The 20,776-nt window shown below is 32.8% G+C and overlaps 1 protein-coding gene across 8 annotated transcripts in view; it reads left to right on the top strand.

Moving 5' to 3' along the window:
• The window catches only part of LOC125049980 (disintegrin and metalloproteinase domain-containing protein 11), a 258,309-nt gene that overhangs the window by 89,401 nt on the left and 148,132 nt on the right, over positions 1-20,776 (top strand). For all 8 annotated transcript variants that reach the window (XM_047649555.1, XM_047649554.1, XM_047649558.1 and 5 more), the window contains exon 2: positions 4,965-5,012. In XM_047649555.1, the coding sequence (XP_047505511.1) occupies positions 4,965-5,012 (48 nt within the window). The remainder of the gene's footprint in view (positions 1-4,964; positions 5,013-20,776) is intronic.

The raw sequence follows: 20,776 nt of genomic DNA, 5'->3' as shown, positions 1-20,776 counted from the left end.
TTCATCGTACGAGAGAGGGCCAGGTAACAAATCACGCCCACACAATCACGTACAGCTATTGCAGAATTTGTGCCGAGTTCTTCAAATATATATCCTTTTTTATCGAAAAATATATCAGTCTAATTATATCGTATTAACAAAGACATCAGTCTTAATATGAGAGAAGGAGACAAATACTTATCAATGTAATAAGGCAGTATAATATTTTATAAATTTACTTGACATTGCAATTAGATTTTTTATAAAACCTAGTTTTAAAAACCGAAAAATAAAACGCACCTATAAATGTTATTTGTGCAAGCTTTGATCAAAATACTTTTGTAGTAGCTGATGTTGAATTTTCTGCTTGACTGAATATAGATTTAAAAATATAGTCCCCGTTTGTTCGATTGTATTGCACTAGTGTGCGTTGTAGGAAATTGGATAAGTGCTGTATTTTGACCTAGAGACAATATATTGGTATATTTTCAAATGCATCAATTTATCCTCAAATAAATATATAATAATAACATCAGTAATAAACGTTATTTGATGCACATATTTATTTTATAGACGATTAATTAAATGGATCTGTCACTACATTTGCTACACACTTTTTATATAACCATGAGGCTAACCTGATGTTTAACAAAGAATCCAATGTTTTTCTGTGAATCCAGTCGAAAGCCACTCGAAATTACATATATAAAACAGGACATATTGTGGTTTACCGCCGCCCAAAAACACAAATTGCCAGAGGGCTCGCAAGTGCGTTGCTGGCCTTTAAATACTCTATAATCCGAATCAAATCCAAATTTGACTCGAATATGTTTTTGGCATGACATAACAACGATTTTATTAGTAAGTAAAATATTTTACTTTAACAAATTATGGAATGATAACGTCAAATGGAAAAAGATTAACCTTTTCCCCCTAATGAACAGAAGTCCCACAGTTGGCTCGCTCATCACAAGCAAGGCCGAAATGTAATTACACGTGCTGGGACCAAGGGGACAAAAGACCTATCGGATGTCACAGAAATGGCTGACCTTTTTATTCCTTCGCGTCAATATTGACAAAAATGTCGCCGGTAATAATAAATTGGGAGTTGTCGGGTTCGGTTGGACCCAGCGGGTTGTTTAGTGTTAAAATGTTTTATATTTTTACATAAAGTAACATGATTTACTGTCATGTCCGGGCATGTATCAAAAATAAATAATACTTTTGCCTGTAACTATTATTTAGATATCAATCGGTAGTAAATCTATATTAAGATGTATGTTAAGTATAACAATCAGGTTGATTGCCCCAACCTTTTAACAAAATTTAAAATTCGTGTACGCTCTAAATACTCCAGGCATCCCATAATTCGATTTGTCCCTCCTTTCCGAAGAACGCGTTTTGGCCAAAACTCACCGGTGTCCAGATTGAGCATTCTGATAAACGAGCTGGGTCTGGATATCCATAGTTGCTCGACTCACACTTTAAAATCGATTTTCGTTTAGTTTTTATAATTTAATTGTTTTGTTTAAATTCTTTTTATTATCTCTTGTATGTTATGTTTGCCTATAAGTGCTTGTCACATTAAAAATAGTTTTTCATTTCTTGTACCAATGTATCAGTGTTTCGAGCGTTGGCACTCTTTAATAAATATAATATGAAATAAACAGTATTGAATTTGCTGGAATTTTTCAAGGGCTGTAGGTATTCCGGTAATCCGAGCTTACAGGGCCCTTTGAAGTTTGACTAATTGTGATTGCGGATCGTTGTAATTACGGTTACATTCACCACTTAATTAACTCACGACACTGCTGAGTTTGGCAAAAACCCTTACCACAATACGCCCTGCTTTATTTACGTGAGTATGTTCCAGTGGCATTCCACTGGATTCTGACGAATACAATACTCTTTGTTTTTATATTTTCATTTGAGCTTTTTAACAAACAAATTAAGCATAAGCATATTGAATTTAATTAATGATAAAATTGCTCTGTTAAATTTCAAACACAAACTCGGCTTACATTATACTCCTATTTAAGATAAATCTTGGAAAAGATTATCCCAGCTATAAATAACTCAATTAGCTAAAATAATAAATATTCTAAGGTCTTTATAAAATAACGATTTGAACTAATTTGTTTTATTTGCGTTGAATTACACAATCTTTTCGTTGAATCTGAATATTCTATCACAATTTAAATAACTAAAGATAAGAGCTATAGTTTTAAAGTTATTCTTTCCGTCCGTATTTATAAATGATAGAGAATTGTTTTAATTCAAATAAGACTTAATTCATACATTTTAAGATATTCATTCATTCATTCAAGAGTTGCGAAATGATCATTATAATAATGTATTCTATAAAATATTCCGGTTTTTGATTTAACTGCTTATAAATATGAAAGTGGATTTATTTTAATGCTTTATATATAATGAAATAGAATTTTGATAATGAAATTTGTAGACGAAATGGTGTAATATTGTAATATTAAGAAAAATTTAGTTTTGGAATTTGTAGCTGTGTCATAAAATATCATCAATCTACTCGACATACTTCTGCTGAAAATGTGTCAGGTACTGTAGGAAAATCGCTTTAAAACAATCTATTGTTAACATCATCTTCAACTACACAATAGTATTCCTATAATACTATATTTAATCTAATTATCTTATTATTTATTTCTAATTATATTTAAGAAATAATTAGAAAGGTAGCGGGCAACGTAGTAATTTATTTATTGGATACATAAACAGAAAAAGACATGTCTATAACAGTGTGCTGGAAACATAAACTGGACACCCTTTTTCTGTTCACCATGACTTCAAATCGATTTAACACATATATACTAAGACTAAAGACTAAAATTATAACCATTATATAGCTGATGCAAGAATCCTGTTTTCGACGAGAATTTTTATTCGAATACAGGATGTTGATTCATTTATTATTGCATAATGTATAATTGTTTGATTTATGTCGTACTATTTTTTAATTTAATAAACAAGGGTAATGCAAAAGCTGTGATACTCACAACATACCATACTATAATTTAATTAAAACACGTACAAAAATAATAGAAGAACATTTCATTAAAAATTGTAAGTCACTAATAAACTAGCCAACATTAACAATGCTTCAAAGACAACAATGCAATAATTAAACGAAACCGAACAGACAATACAAAAACCAAAGACAACGTAATTAATCACCGACCAATATTTGTTCACAATAATTGAAAGGCAACGAGAAAGGGTGATTCGAAATGCAACCAGAACAAAAAATAATTACCTCGTATAAAAATGCCACAATTGAATTCGGTTTATTGAATTAAAAGGATTGCGTGTTATTTATGGTACGTTATGACATTCATGTTTTGATTTCTGGATATAGAGGTATAGAAAAATGAGGCTTTAAGGACGTTGCTGCTTGCTCAAGCCTTGCTTCAAGGTTAGAACTACTAACTTAATTCTGTAATAATGGGTTCGATTGATATTTCTCTTAACTTTATAATTTAATTTTTTTCAGATAAATATTTATGTTTACTAAAATTGTCATATATTTAAGAAAAGATATCTTGTAAAATATACTGTAGATTTAGCATTATGTATGATGTATAAATATTTTATTTCGTTAATCAGCTTGTAGTATCCGATGTCAATTACCAACTTACCGAATAAATGTCGTAGTATTAAAAAAAATCTTTAGTGATAAATGACATCAGATTTATTGTGATGTCCGATTTAGTTCAGGTATGTGATACAATTACTTTACTTCCGGGAAAACATACGGAAAAACGTGTTTCATCACACAATACCGAAATCCCTTTTCGGGAATTATATTTATTTCCTAAGATTTTCTATACATTCCTATCGTCGCGTATAATAGGTAATATTATAAAAGGTAATATGGTCTCCTCGTATTATATAGACCTGGTAGTGGCTCTTTACAGCTATTTTTATTTGGGAATATAATAAATAATCTATTATGTATGAAAACGAAGGTTGCCTTGGTGACTAAAGCCTTTGCTTATTAAATACGTTTACGGACTTATAACATTGATATTGATATTTAAGTACTTATTACATTTTATGTAACGATTTAAACAATATTATAATTGCCTAAACATTTTATCAACGTTAAATACTTCATCGTAAAAAATTATTTGCTATAAATAAGGGGTTTTACGATAGGTACGATCATTTTTTCCATCATACATATCATATAAGGTCGTCACGTTAAAACAATGTTCTGAAAACACGCGGGGATCACAGCCATTAGCTTTTACCGCTTCTACAGGTTTTTACGGCATTTTCCGATATATTTTGTGTGTTTCTGTTATGTGGAAACGATTTTGCATCTCTCGATAAATCGGCAATATGTTGTCAGCGATTTCATAACCTGCAAGATGTGGAATCTGTTAGGTATTAAATTATAATAAAAATTGCTTTATTTTTAAGAGCAATAAATAGATTCACGACACGAAATATTAAAGTACATAATACGATACATTTATTCCTAGTCAAAAAACTACTATCATTTATCATCTTTGCAACACAGAAGAAAAAAGATGTTTTCATCGCTTTCCAGCCAATTTATCCTTTAATAGATTTGCTAAAAATGTTCTACATATTACCTAGGTAAACACATATTATAGGCAGAAAGTATTACTGAAGAACGTGGACAAAGAAGTTTTAATAAATGTTACTGCTTTGGTAGGTAATTAGAAATATGCGTCGTAAGATGAACTTTAATAGTGAGTAAGGAATTTACTGCTTTTTTTCTATTTTATCAAACTTTAAGTGCTATTTGTAAAATAATCTTAAATATACAAACGTTTCGAGTGATTTATAGTCTGTCTAGTTGCGGTTAAAAACACTTTAAAGATAGTATTTGTTTTCCTTTCTAAATAAAGATAGATTCAAATAAGATTCTCTGAATATCATGATAATAAATCATGTTATCAATTGTTTTTTCCTTGTTTCAGAAGATTACACAGTGGACGATTCATTCTGGAATGAAGAAAACCCAATTGGTACGTGCCAGTTGTTCATTCATTCATTTATTCACTGAAACTTATACATTCACATTTCTTTACAATAGCAGTAGATAGTAGTAAAATAAACTTGTTTCGTATATAGTAGCATTTATTCAATTCAATTCATTAAATTAATTTATCGTCTTAACGTAACAATACATGATCTAAATCATATTTTAGATTTTTTTGTGCACGCATGTATTAATATCGAAGTAGTCATCATTATAATTGACTTTCCTTTAACTAATTACTAAGTACGGGTTAAAAGTCCGCAGGTAGCTTTGATAATGTTTTCTAATTAATCCGTCCGGGCTAAAATCACGTGCCCACATCAAAGCGTCCGTCCCAGGATAGTTCTGAGCCGTTTGATCTGGTTTAAACTGGATTTTGACCAGAATGTGTTTGTCAGTAGTTTGAAATCGGATTTTCCCTATCAAACAAATACTATAAAAATATTGCGTTATTTTTTACCATTCCATATTACCATTTGTTACGTAAGTATCAGTGCAACATAATATTAATTAATATAAATGAGCTTGTGAGTAAAAAAAGGGAGAAAAGATGGGGGGGGGGATATACATTAATTAACTCGACCAAGGATGCTTTTAATTAAGACTCTAATAACCTGTCTCGTAGTAAGATAAAAATGTTTTCTGACATCAGTAAACGCAATTCGAGAATGTACAGCAAAATATCTTTCCAACTAAACGATCTTAAACGCTGTAAAAATACCGACAAAATTTTAAATAACATCGCCGCTGGCGGGTTTTATATTACTTCCACCGCACGGGACCGGGACTTCCGGGAATATTTCATATTTTTCGGGACCTCGCTTAAGGGTGTCTGCACTCACATAAAATTAATGTACATTTTAGTATATGATCGACAAGGGCATGTCTCTGCAAATATATATTATCCTATCTACGTAGATTTTTCCGACCAAAAATGATTTTTATATCCACTTCTAAATAAAAGATATATTCGGTATTTAGTCCTTACATGAATAGGACAATGCAAGCTATAACTAATTTGAATAAGAATATTAATTCAATATTTTTTTTTTGATAGGTGTAGGTTTAAAACATAAAAAATAAAAATTATTCAGAGGCGCTACAAGCTTTTTTGGTTTGGGCCTCAGATGTATGTATCTGTTTCATGATCATTTGTTAAGCTAGGCAAGTAGGTGATCAGCCTGTGCCTAATGCACGCCGTCGAATTTTTGGGTCTAAGGCAAGCCGGTTTTCTCACGACGCTTTGTCATCGTTCGAGCGAATGTTAAAGGCACACATAGACAAAAAGTCAATTGGTGAACAGCCGGGAATTGAACCTACAACCTCAGGGATGAGAATCGCACGCTGAAGCCACTGCTAACACTGCTCCTAGGTGTAAAATTCATCATAAATTACTCGTACAACGTTGTTTGAATTTATAATTTTAATCATATAGCGATTTGAGAGCACTCTTATGAACGTCACTTCAAAACTTTATACACTTGTTCAATTCTATTTATGACATAAACCACTATTTAATTTTACTTTGCACGACTCGCATTATGAGCAGTTGAGCAATTGTTTGCTATTTCGAGTGATTGTTCGATCAACTATGGTTATCTAAAATGACATATAATGTCGTTTTCCTTTTTTTCTACAAGAGACCAATCAATGAAGTTGCTGTAATATATGACTTATGTACAATGTGCTAAAATATAGCATAAACACCATAGCTAATCGTAGAGCGCTACGTGTTTGCTACCATTGAAGTCTACAAGCATCAATCCTACGTTCTTTGTAATCATTGTTACATTGGTATCATACTTTGATTTGATCATATTTATTTTTTGTGAATGTGCTTTATGATTTTTTAATTTGTTCCTTCAGTTCTAAATGTGTTTTATAAATAATCGTTAGACCCATACTTATATGGAGTTTTTACAAATAGCAAATACATGATTACATAATTGCGATCACCACTATTTAAACGTCTGTTTTTATTTTTGTAGCCTTAAATTAAGCCTTTTCAAAAATACGGTAACGTACTTAAAAGCCTTTCACCGTTGCAGGTGCTATCCATGGACAGTCTATTATTCTGACTGCATCCTTATCCCTTCGTAGTGCAATTGTTCGTAATCCTTATGTTTACGTTTTGTTATTGTTCATAACTGCAATTAAAAACAAAACACATACCGGTAAATTAACCCAGAGCATAACTGACAAGTGCGTCATCTACAATTTATCTAAATAAATAACTTTTTCCTGATCTGATCTGATATGATCTGACTGATCTTCCTTATTGTTATTCTCCAGTGTCTCTATTCTATAAACGGCCACTATACCAGCATGTGCATAACATCTTGCTACATTTGCATACGAATGCATTGGAGATGTAAATTCCGAGTCGACGCGACCCCGGGGACGTGCCTCACCATCTAATCGATCCGAAAACGATCAAACATAAGTTCGCAAACGATTCTTTAACTGTCGTTATTTATGTAATATCGAAATAATCGAACATTTTTTCCTTCATTTGTGTTTGATGTGTGCGAAAGAGTTTTATTAATGTCAGAAGTTATTGGTAAAAGATATTGTACTTGATGTATCGGGGTAACGGCATATAGAGGATTTATTGTTTAAGATTGTATTTTAATAGAGGTATTTGATTTACCCGGATATTAATTCTTAAACGAATTTAACCGCGAATTATTCAGCGAAAGACTGCCATATCAGGTAGACAAAAAACCGTTTGATATTAGTGATTAAACTTTTATAATTTTGTCATACAACGCCATCTATTGTCACTAAAGTTGATTATTGTCCGTTTCCGAATATCGAAAAATTTTAACAAATTTGAGTTGTGTCCTGTTGTTTTTAATTAAAATATCAAGTTATGTAAATTATGTAATCAGTAAAATATTTTATTTGAATAAATGTAGTACTTACTACGTAAAATAAAAACCTTCACTTCTAATAAACATTCGTAAGACGAGAAATAATCGTTCTTTGAATACATTTGACGTTTCCATATATTTGATGACGTGTGCAAGGGAAAGGGCGTATAGATGTAGGTCACTGGATTTCACGTAGATTATGTTCGGTGATGTGGATATTATTGCACCAATTCAGTCAGCACTTTTTTCCGAGGTGTTTGCTTTTCATTAGAGTTTTTTAATTAATAGTTATAGCTTAACGTATGTTAACATTTAATTATCTTGAGTATGTGCTTATTTTAATAATACCTTTTGTATTTTAAGTAAAGTACTCATCTGTCTCTTTTCGTAACAGCTATACTCAATTTGACAGAAAGAATCCATAGCGTACTACTCATTTAAAGTAGTTGTAGTTTTTATTAAACAATATGGATCGTTTACAATGTGTAGTAAAAATTAATATTTTCATTTGCATTTATAGTTTTTTTAAGAAGTTTTGGTTTTATTAAGAGATCGTAGTTAAATTTAAATCGGTAAAAGAGGTAATATGTAACAGTACAGTCGTAAACTCTTCCACGCAGCGATGCGTCGCGCGTCGTGCTCACATAGCGTGAAAAGCAAGCATGCGTGGCGCTCTACGAGGGCGAGTATACGCCACTCGTACGCCATCCTACAGATTTCATATTTATTTCATTTTGTCTAGAGGCGTGAATGTAGGAAATGACAACTCTGACTGGCTGCTGCCCAATCCCGATATTGCTAATTAGTTATTTTTTACCACATGGTGAGCAGGTTTTCTCTAAGAATTCGGTTTCTTTGTTTGCGATACTGCAGACTTTTACCTAGATCCCCTTTAATAAAGGCATACTGAATACTGTCTGCGATACTATGTATATTTATGTATATGTTTGAAGAGTGAGTTCACGGTAGCGATATTGTGTATATTATATATTTAAAATTATTTCGTTGGTATATTTGTCAAAGAGAACCACTAATATAATATATAAATTTTGTTAGTTATATCCAAAAAAAATTGCAATCTCAATGTCATTTCTTCTTTCTTAGATTGTCCTTCGGTTAAACGTGACTGTACTAAATATAAATCTTGGTTGTCTACATTCTGTTCTATTGTCAAAACTAAAAGGTCCAAATTTGTAAAGCAATAAACGAAGCCAAATTTGTCGCTGCTCTTGACAGCGTATTTCTTGATAAAGTTTAATTTAAAATAGTTGACGGCGTACGCGGCTTGCAAACGACGCTCAGTTAGCGATGTGCGCAGTGCAGTTACAAATTGAAATAGCTTTTAAGCCTTAACTAATACAGCTTTATGTCATGTAAGTGTATGACACTTTGATAGAGGTTGTTTAATAATATTGTGCCAGTCATTTTGCTACTACGTATAGCTATGAGTTCGTAGTCTTACTAAAAGTTCGTAGACAGCTACACGTTCGTAGAAGCGCTACGCGTTTGTTGGAGTAATGTTGTGTAACATAATTGTGATGATTTATTAGTTGTTTAATTAACATGAATTTAACACTCAGATTATGAAAAAATATGAAACAATGAATTAATGGATTGCAGAATAAAAATATGTATGTTGATTTTGATGATAACTTTTTAGAAGGTAATTTACTTGAAAATATTTCAATATCTTAAAGCTGTAAACGTTTTAGGTCGCACACAATTTTGTAAGATATATCAGATGTCTAACCATTGCAATTATATTATTCACAATGTCTTTCTTGATATTAAGAAATATAAAGTGATTAACTTTATATTGAACTCAAATTATATAATTGTTTCGACATGCATGCCAATGTCCACATCAATCTATAAACATGCGAATCTTTTTGAACATTAAAAAACCGCGTCATTTCAGGTAAACTCGTACAAATCATGTAAACACTTTTTTATAGAACGGAGCGAAAATGGGCAGGACGCTTACCTGTTATTAAGTGATATGCCCATGGAGACTCTCAATGTCAAAGGGCTCGCGAGTGAGATGTTTTAAAGTAAGCTCCATTAATATTATATATAATGAATATTATATGGTTTAACTATATGATTAGTGAAAATTTAATAAGCAGTATCTCAAGCGTCATCCCGGGAATTGAACTCATAACCGTTTCGGATGTTTTACGGGTTACTGGCGACGAGGCTTTATTGCTGAGGAGCTTTACTCACTGAACTGTCGCGCAATGCTTCGTATAGTTTTATATTTTTACCTTGAGCTTCGAATATAACAAAAATAATGTAGGAGATAACAAACTATTTTAATTGTTTATGTAAATTATTAATGTATATTGTTAAGGCGTCAAGACAAAAAATGTTCAACGAGAAGGTATTTTTTTAATGTATGGAGGTAAACGCCCATTGACACTCACATTGCCAGAAGACTCGGAAGTGCGTTGCCGTGTTTTGTAAGATTTTTGTTCTCATAAAGTAATTAAAAAACAGCGCTACTTCATGATTTTTCTTTATAGGCAAGTAAAAAATTAATATGAAGAAAATTAAAACAAATTTAAAAAGTTTGGTCCCTGTGGACCTTTATGAAGAACAATTTTTTTTACATTAAGTTGGGTATTCCTTACTAGGGTTGCCTGGAAGAGATTGCTTGTTAGCTATAAGGCTGCCCGTTGCATACCTAATAATTAATGCTATTTGTTTTTAATATAATGTAACGAAGTTTAAACAAATAAATAAATAATGGAATCCCTTTGGATCGATTGAATGGAAGGATTATCTAAATTTTATAGGACACTCATGAAAAAAATTGATGGTTTTTTGCGTACATGCAGCCTGCTTATCTGTGGTGTCGTAAAACTAAAATTGCCATACCTATTTGGTGCATTTTTAAATTGTACATAGCTCACGTAATGTGTGTTATTCATTTATTAATTTAAATGTCTTAAGCTCAGATGAAAGCTGCACTGGTTTGCGCAGTGTGTACACTAGAGTGTTTACTCTTGACTTTGCGGATTAAACCTTTTTTACACGACCTCAGTTGCGACTTCGAGATTACCGCAGTAAAAGTTTTGTAAATTGTGGTCTCAGCGTTTTGGCGTTTTTATGAGTTAATTGTGAGATTGCGGCTACTTTGCAATTAATATCATAAGGCGTTTTTAATTTTTTTGATAGCTGAGGTGGAAATGGTCCTTACACACCCCCCACCCTCCCCATCCCGCATCCCTAATCACATAGGGTACGAGTATGTAGGAGTAATCTCACTGCAAGCATACCTTCTGTTATTCAGAGGGCTGCGTGGGTAATAACCATTTAAAAACTCAAACAACAAAGGGTTTTATTTCGTACTCTACGAAGGCTACAGTGAACGGCGTAACTTCTGGAATTTAACGTCTCAAATAAAAATTATTGTACTTCAATCAATTATAAGATATTTTAATTGTACCTAAAATGCCGTTTTATCGGCTTATGTTCTAGACCAAATCTACCTAAGAAATGTTTATAAAGGGATAAAATACAATATTCCGGCAACGCACTCGCGAGCGCTCTGGCATTGAGAGTGTCCATGGGCAGCGGTATCACCGTACATCAGGTGAGCCTCCTGCCCGTTTGCCCCCTGTTTTATAAGAAAAAAATTAATTTGACCTGAAAAATGCAATAAAATATGTGACAAGACATATATCAAAAACCTTTCAAAGTTCACTCTGAATATATTATATCTTATGATAAACATGTAACGTCACATTATATGGTAGGTTTATAAGAATATGGTGACTCGGTCCATACATGCGGGCCACTAAATGCGGGCCATGCATAATGCACACGTCATCTCTGTGCTGCCTGCGGCGATGTGGAGTTGTAGTGAGAGCGCTTGCTAAGCGGAACTTTAAATATTGAATTACTCAAAAGATTATTTAAAAACCAGAAGTAAAATAAACATAGCAAAGACGTCCATAGAATATCAAGTCCAATCAAACTCACTATGCGTCGTCAACGACCAATCACAGGCAAGTGGTATTAATTTCTTCCCCCTTATCGTATCGTATAATTATATGTATAATTTTCTCCAGTTTAATACTTTACTAAACGCATCTTTTGTTTAGTATACTGACATACTGAAGAATTTTGTAATATAATATACATTTTTCTCATACATTTTTTTGAGAGCAACGTTGTCTTTGATTAAGCGTGACTTGCAACTGAGGAATTGCGGCTGTCCATCGATTGATTTTCTAAATAGTTGTCCACTAGCACTTGTTCGTAAGGTGAAGATAATTGTGAGGCTACCAGCACCGCCAAATTATTATTATTCATACCATTATAACATTAGTTGGCTTTCATGTATAAATATTGTTATGTAATGCGAAATAATACGAATAATTTTATACTTTTTTTTGCTACTTTATTTGCTACAAAACGCACCACGCTCCGTGCTCTTACAGTTCAGGACGTTAGCTCCGATCTTAGACAAGGAGATGCCAGTCCCTGATGTGTTTTATAAATCAAGGGATTTTATATTTCTCTACATTTCCTGCGATAAAACATGGAAAGATGAATGCTGGATTTACCCGGCCCCGAGGCTTTCTTGTATTAAATGAGTGCCTTTCAAGACAGCTGTGACTTTATCCTTTTAGAGTGCCGTAAACTAGAAACCTGAAATACCTAAATGAAACATTCGTCGTGTCATTTCGTATAATATTGAGCAGTGATGGCCAAGTGGCCTCAGCGTGCGACTCCCAAAGGTCATAGGTTCGATACCCGGCTGTGCGCCGGTGTGTGTGTTGAAATTAGAAAAATTAAATTAATTAAAATTAAAAATTAAAATGCTGGCACCTCTATAACATCACTGTTTGTAATAGTCAATGATAAAGATTCTCTCAAAATAAAACTACGTTGTCAAAATCGTTATTTTTCATTTAAATCATCAAACTGATACAGAAATGTGAGGCCCAAATCTAAAAAGGTTGTAGCGCCACCGATTTATTTTTATTTATTTATTAAAGCCGTATTATACTGTTTTCTAGAAACCTATTAGGCGTGTAGATGGTATTAGTAGGATCAGTGAGAAGTAGTGCTTGTCTAAGGATTTGCAGTATAACTTAGAATCTGGATGATATTTATTTTTATGTGGATCAGTAAGGAAACATCGCGAGCAAACCGGCAAGTATAAGACGTGACAATACACACACGCAATACTTAGTTACCTATAAATTATGAAAAAGTTCTATGTTGTGTTTCTGTTGTTCTTCTCTGGAAATTCTTATTAAACACATACTACTCACATTCTAAGACTATAAAATTAACGTAGGCCTTGCATTGTTTACAGAGAACAAAGTAAACTTAGCTAATCCTAGAACTCGTAGTACAACTAATTAATTTACATAATCAGTATTTACAGTTGATTAGGGTCATCTGAATTTATAATTAGATTCTAGATTGATTGGTAATTAGTTTTCGGCATAATCGTCTTTTGGTTTAACCTTCTATCGGTATCTTTAAAATTTTATCAAATGGGATTTATGTAAAGTCTTAAGTTTAAATTTTTCGGCCCTTGTAGTTAAAAGTTTTAAGAAACTAAATTACTTTATTGTCATTTCTGCACTAAGCAATATCTATTTCCTAATTACTTTGCAGCAACCCCTCCACAGGCGAAGGTCTCCTCCAAGGACCTCAAGGTGTCTCTGTCAGCTCGAGACAGCCATTTTAATACTGTCATTCGCCTATCTCGTGAGCGGTCTTCCTCTGTATAGTTTCCCAATAGGGCGTCCCCACTGGGTCGCTTTTATGGTCCATTTAACCTACTTAACATAGGTTTATGAGAGGAATACTTTATAAAAAGTAAATCTAAACTCACTAAAGCTCTAACTGTAATTTAGCTAGAAAAAGCGTGTCGCTCGCACTATAACCCGTTTTAATTAGTTTTACAAAGAAAACCGCGTAGTTTTCATATAATTTGAATAAAGCAGGGATGTTTTTTGTTGTCAAACCTTTCCAAGTTCCACTTATTTTTGGCGCATACATTTCTCTTTGAGTTAATGAAACAGAGTTTAATTAAGGAATCCCTATTTATTAGACGTTTGTGAAGTGAGGTAATTTTAACTATTACATAGTTATGTGAGCCGAGTTCAAAGGAGGAAAGCAGTAAACGTAAAATGCTCAGTTTTAATGATGATTTCTGCTTGATTTTGTTAAATAATTAACATCTATATAATTTATTAAATAAAGATTTTAAACCTGGACTGAAAATTTTTCCGTAATTTCAGTTGATTGTTTAATCAATATTTATGTTATAAATGAACGCTCTCGTGAATAATATTTAGGATTGACAAAAACATTACATTTTAAACAAAGCCACAAAAGATATTTACTTTTTAGAACAGATGCGAAATGATAGTCCAATAACAAAAATCTAAATTGAAAGGGTTCAAAATAAAAATAAAAACATTTAAAACACTTAGAATAATAAACGAGAGTCACATTTATTAAATTGGTTTTGTTCTAGGCTGTATTTTAATGAAAGCAACGAAGCCACTTCCGGTGAAATTGGAGCGAGAAATTCACCTCTATAACATACTCGGCACTGTATTTATATATTAATAAAAATGGCACAGTTCCGCCAGTTATACAAATAATATATTCTTTCACGAGGCTCTTCTTCAATAGATCTTGAGATGACATTTTCAGGTTAAATATTTATAATTAGTATTTCTTTACTGTGTCTGTTCCACGAGTATGTTTTTGTACTTATTCAAGTAAAAGTTAAATAATAATAATAGAGCCCGTTTACTTTCCAATAAAAAAATTATAGTATACAGCTTAGATTTTTTACATTTAATACATTATTATATTATACTTTTAAATATTAATTACATGTTAAATGTTATAAAATCATTATTTTATTGACATATTATAATAACTTCTAAAATAATATACATTGAAATAAATAACTAAACTTAACATAAACTAAAATATATATGTAATTAAAAGGAGTCCCTTTAGGCAAGGTTCCGAAGATACTGGCAGCGTTCCCCCTTTGAATCGCTAGATTAATTCTTTGTCCGAGGTAGCTGCCAGATCTTCGGTCTCCTGTGGTGTCGACTAACCTTTTTGAAATTACTTTAAAAAGCCTTAAAGCGCTAGGACCCCACGGACCAAGGGTCTCGACACCGAATGGGACAAAATCATATTCTGAGCCTAGACCCCTGTATTTGTATTTTTTTTTTATACATTATTTATATCTTGTTATCCTATATATCCCATATCTTAGCTACCTCCAGTACCGTCGATCGAACCCCTTCACGGGAAAAGACCTCCTCTAGCTTTTTCCAACTGACTCTGTCTATGGCTTTCTTTCTTTATTCGCTTATTGCTACCGCTTCTATTTCTTCTATCCACCTTAATTTTTCCTCTTCTTCTTCTTCTTCCCGTTAGTCCTTTGAAAGGAAAGTTAATTAATAATGTTAAAATACAATTAAACTATAAAAATTATGTTCTATATATGTCGAGTATATGTCAAAATGGAAGACAAAAGGCGACAAGCGAATAATTTATTTATCTGCATCTGGCAGTGACGACCAAAAATCAAAGCCTGCCGCGTATATCAGAAATGAACCCATCAATAGTATTCCGCTAATTAATTAATGATATGACAGATTTGGGACGGCTCCTTTTGTGGTATTAATATTTGATTACACAGACATTTGATTAATTCTACCTACTGTTATTTATACGAAAACTGGTTTAACAAATACTATTTTAAATATAAATAGCCTTAGTAACCTTTATCTATTTCGTGTGTCCTTTTTTATTATTGTCCCTTTCACTGTTTACATAATATGTTTTTATTTCTTTTCTTTGTTCAATTAGTTTTATCTGAGTAATTTCTATGTCTTATGTAGTGTTGCACTTCTTGCGCTCAACTTATCTAATTTTATTATTTTCTCACAGTCCTGAGAGAGAATATTTTTTTATACAATTAGTACTGTATTTCTAATTAGCGCAACGAAGTGTAAATAAATAAATAAATATATCAGGTACAAATTGTGGTAAGATAATTAATTTTCCTATATAATTAGATACGTATTAAAGAAAAAAATTTCCACCCTTCACCAATTTACGCATCACCTACTAATTGAACACCGTCGTTGCTTAATGGTCCACATAAAACGCACAGCCTGCAGACTAGGCATAGAATATTTTAGATAATTCGTTATGGTACTCTCGGAGAAAACCATGAATTATTCATTATCTAAACAATAATTTATTTAAAATCTTCTATAAAATCAACAATTTAGTAGCGATTGTAAAACAAACATCTTTTAAAGACGACGGCAAGAACAAGACATTACTGATTCGAATTCAAGAGGATTGTTTCGCCACTCGTTACGGCTGAGTGTTTGTCGAAGTCTACTTGTTTTATAGGTTTTGCTATTTCTGAGTATCTTTAAAGTGGTTTTGTAAGACAAAGTAGGTCGGAGGTTATTTGTATGTATTCACAAGATTACGTGCTTTCATATTTCTTCTTTTATACAATTGTAAGGATGTGAATTCGATCCGACGTATTTTCTAAGAAGGTTTTTTACAATGCTCTGAATTTTGAGCCTTTTGATATAATCGAGTATATGAGGGCGGCACTGAAAATTTCGTGAATCAAGGAAGTGACACAATATTACTATTTAAAAATGTATTTATTGCTTTTCGAAGTATTCACCGCGAAATTTGACACATTTTTCATACGGTGGAATCAATCATTGAAGCAACCATTCCATTCGGAAGTTGGGGTCTCCAAAATGGCCGTTTTGTAGGCGTCCACAGCTTCTTCAGGTGATGAAAATCTCTGACCACGCAATTTATTCTTTATTTTAGGGAAAGTATAGAAATCATTAGGGCTTAGGTCGGGGCTGTATGGCGGATGGTCTAATAATTCTATGTTTTCTTGCTCTAAAAACTCTTTTGTGCTGTGCGCGGTGTGAGAACTCGCATTGTCGTGAAGGAGGATGATGCGGCGGTTGCATTTCTCTTTACGGAGTTCAGAAACGACCCTAAGTCGAATTGGTTCGGAAATACTTCAGTGGGCAGTTGGTTCCACATAGTGCGCGGCAAAAACTGCCTTAAAAACGCTCAGTTGTGGAACAACTGACGTCGAGGTGATTCGGATGGTATTTAGTGTTCTGCCTTGACGTCCAATGATGACACTCAGCTGCAGTAAAATCATATTTCATCCTATTTCCAGGTATTAATTAAAGGTTTAAAACGAATGAATGTAAATACAAATAATAGATTTTATGAAAATTTTAAACAATTATTTAATAATTCTGGTAATGATGATATTGGTGAAATACATGTTTAATTATAGTGGAACGTGACTCAAATATCAGTAATAATATTCGATGCAAATGCAGTGTCATTGTTCGAACTGAATTTGTAGCTGGCACGCCCCAATTGCGGCCTCAGTGAATAGTTCCCTGACGGTTTGGTAGGGCTGGCACAGCTTAGAAACTAGTAAGTACGTCTGGTTTTCAAAAAACTGATGAGCGTGAAAATTAATTAGTGTCAAATATTAACTGCTCTCATTTAATCATCATTTATTTATTTATTAATTTACTTACAGCCCATGTATGGCCAAACTTAGACTAAAAATATCATAAAACTACAATAAAATACATAGTTATTTGCAAAATTGACAGTAAATGCTATCCTCTTATCCTCTCCTGGACTCTCCTTCGCTGGACAGTGCGAGCCGAACGCACAGCAAAAAGTTTATGTTTCCGGCAGCGGTCATGTCAGTTAACAGCACTGTCAAATTCGCAAATAAAATAACGCATAAATCACCTTTAGAGACGTATAACTCACAGGTTTATAAATACAAAATTTAACGATAAAAGATTTGTCAACGTATCAGAAGCTAGAATTTGGCATTTTAATTTCCACAGTAATGTTAATTAACGACATCAAGGGTCCTTCCAGAAACTGGGTGATTCAGTCAAATGTAGTTTCATGGTTCATGAGTCGATTTTTATTATTTGGTTTTATTATGATAAAGATTTGAGTCGTTCGTAAATAAAAATGATTGTCGTTTATATCGAACTACAGTGAAATAAATTTAAACTCAACCAACTTTATCTAATACCCGTTTAAATTAAGATAATAGAACATATTTTTGCTTCCATTTTGACTTTGAGTTTAGTGCAGGAATTTCAGACAATTTAGATGCTTAGTTATAATTCTCTCCTCTAGCGTAGGTCTGGTGCTCTATTCTCTCACTTGATCGGTCCATGTGGTCGATGAAGGGCCGCGCGATCTTTTGGCTTCTTTGGTAACCAAGGTTTGAATCAGTTTCTCCAAGGTCTCATCGCCTCTGCATTGTATGGCTTAATTATGAGACGATGCATTGCCGGCATAAAGAGAGGTTAATTAAATAAATATAAATCGTAAGTTGTCAACCCTGTGCACGAGCGATCTCATGCTCTCATTACCACTATCTGAACTGAGCCTATTTTTCAATAGTCCATTGTCATATTTCAAATATTTTGCCAGCGCAGCTTTTATACAATTTTAAAGGGCGATTTGTAAAAAATTGATTCTAGTTTGAGTGAATTTTGCATGTTCTACATTTTTAAGACAGACTTCAAAAAAAGAAAATAATATAGCTTTCCTGATCTTCAATAATGTTTTTAAGATTGTATATTAAATAGTTTTTGGTATTTGAAATTAATTTTTATGTAAAAGTAAATAATAAATATAGAGCAGTGTTGGCCTAGTGGCTTCAGTGTGCGACTTTCATCCCTGAGGTCGTAGGTTCGATCCCCAGCTGAGCACCAACGGACTTTCTATGTGTGAATTTAATATTCGCTCAAGCGGAAGCGGAAGCACTGACGAGTGAAGATTGCGGCAGACCGTAATAGGACCGCAATAGGGATGGACGCAATAGCCGGATTACGGCATGCCGCTACGGCAGACCGTATATACCGCGGCCTACCGCAGCGGCACACCGCATCGCGGCCAGCCTATAGTGCGTTGTAGGCCTTAGACTCAATTCGTCGACGACGTGCGTCACAGAAATCTGAGGCCCAGACCTAAAAGTGTTGTAGCGCCACTGCTATATTTTATTTTATTTGAATAGTAAACACAACGCTAAATCGTAAACAAATCAAAATTCAAAATCATTGAATCAATCAAATATTTCAATCATTCATTCATATAGGATAATGTACACTTATGCACGTCAAAAATCTCAAATCAAGGGCGTAGAACGGAAGAAAAGAACTAGCAATAAACTCCACCACTCTTTTTAATCGCCAAGATTTTTTGTTTTACACAACGTTTGTAAGGAGCTGCCACCATTAAAACATGTTCCACATGACATTTCAAGTAATAAATTAAAAACAAAGATTTGTCCTCTATCAGCAGGAGGCATGGTCAAATAGAAGCATGCACTTACATTCTCGTGGGAACAACACAACTTATATAGATCACGAGTAATATAATGTTTATGTGAAAAAGCTGATGCCAGTTTTCAAAGAACCTTTACCTCTAGAATTACCTGATATGACGTAATAAGACGAGCAAGAGCCTTATTGTTCACTTTAAGGGCCTCGTTAAGGCGTCAGACGTTTATTACAGACTTAAACGCAAGTGCAATTTTGTAGGGCATCATCTCACTAATAGTTTAATATAGAGTTTTCTATTCTTGAATGGCGAAGAAAATGAAGGCTATTTTTAAAGATTTCTTCTACTTGATTAAAGTTTTTATGGCTTTACATTGACTCCCTGTGAGCTTCTATCACCCTGATCTTTCTTTTTCATGACTCACGATTTGACACCGTGATCAACTAGTTACTGTCTTAGAAGAATTATGATTTTGTTCAGCATATTTGTAGCACTTGCACAGTGTTTAGACATACCTTTTGAAGTTATACTTCTTTAGGTGCGTTATGAAAAATTGATGACAGTGAAATTTTACGATGCCCGCGCACCGTTACACAAAATTAACAGTTTGAAGTTGCCCACGGAAGACGGCATTGGACATAATTTAAAATCAACATTCGAATAATAATTGAATTTATGTTACACTTAATGTAAGAGAATAATAATAAATATTTATTTATTTAATTTTTCAAATGTAAACTGAACTTTATTGACTATAATGACTCCTTTTCCAGTATTTGATTATTTAATTGTAAATATTTATTTGAATGCAATCAAAAACTATTTTTAATAATGCCAAAGAAATATAACTTCTTACACGCGTACATAAGTACACGCACCCTTTTTATTTTGTATGGAACTCTTTCGTTGTATGCCATGTGGAATTTAAAATTTTTAAACCTAAAAAGCTTCTTTTACTTGCATGATTATATACGCGTTTTATATATTTTTACTCAAATACAACAACTTTTTAAATCATGTAATGTGTATGCCATTAGTTGTATAACTACATTCTATTTATAAAAATAAATGTTTATCCGACAGGTTAAAATAATTGTTTTTTCAGTATTTTTATATTACAACTGTCCTACACAAATATATTCTCCCACTTCCTTACACTCACATTATACAAATTAAATACATTTGTTTTCTTGAATATAATTAGGAAATTGAATACATTAATTTGCGGATCAAAGCGTAAACACAATTTGTGAAGTTTCCTTCAGAAATTTCACAGTATTTGTCGTTGACAAATGCAATTAATCATTCCCTTGGAGAGCTTTCTTTAAAAATTCATAAACAGTAGGCAAATGATGAGCTAAGAATTTATAAGAATACATTATTTTCTATATTCTTGAAGTAAAAGTAAGGATTCAGCATTATTGGTTTGTTTTAACTATAATATAGTATCTCTCATAAAATTGTACACTATACTGTGATGAATGTT

The sequence above is a fragment of the Pieris napi genome, chromosome 5 (genome assembly GCF_905475465.1).
Source record: "Pieris napi chromosome 5, ilPieNapi1.2, whole genome shotgun sequence".
NCBI classification, from domain to species: Eukaryota; Metazoa; Arthropoda; class Insecta; order Lepidoptera; family Pieridae; genus Pieris; species Pieris napi.
Note: the sequence above shows the minus strand (reverse complement) of the source record. Positions and strands in the feature narration are given on the sequence as shown.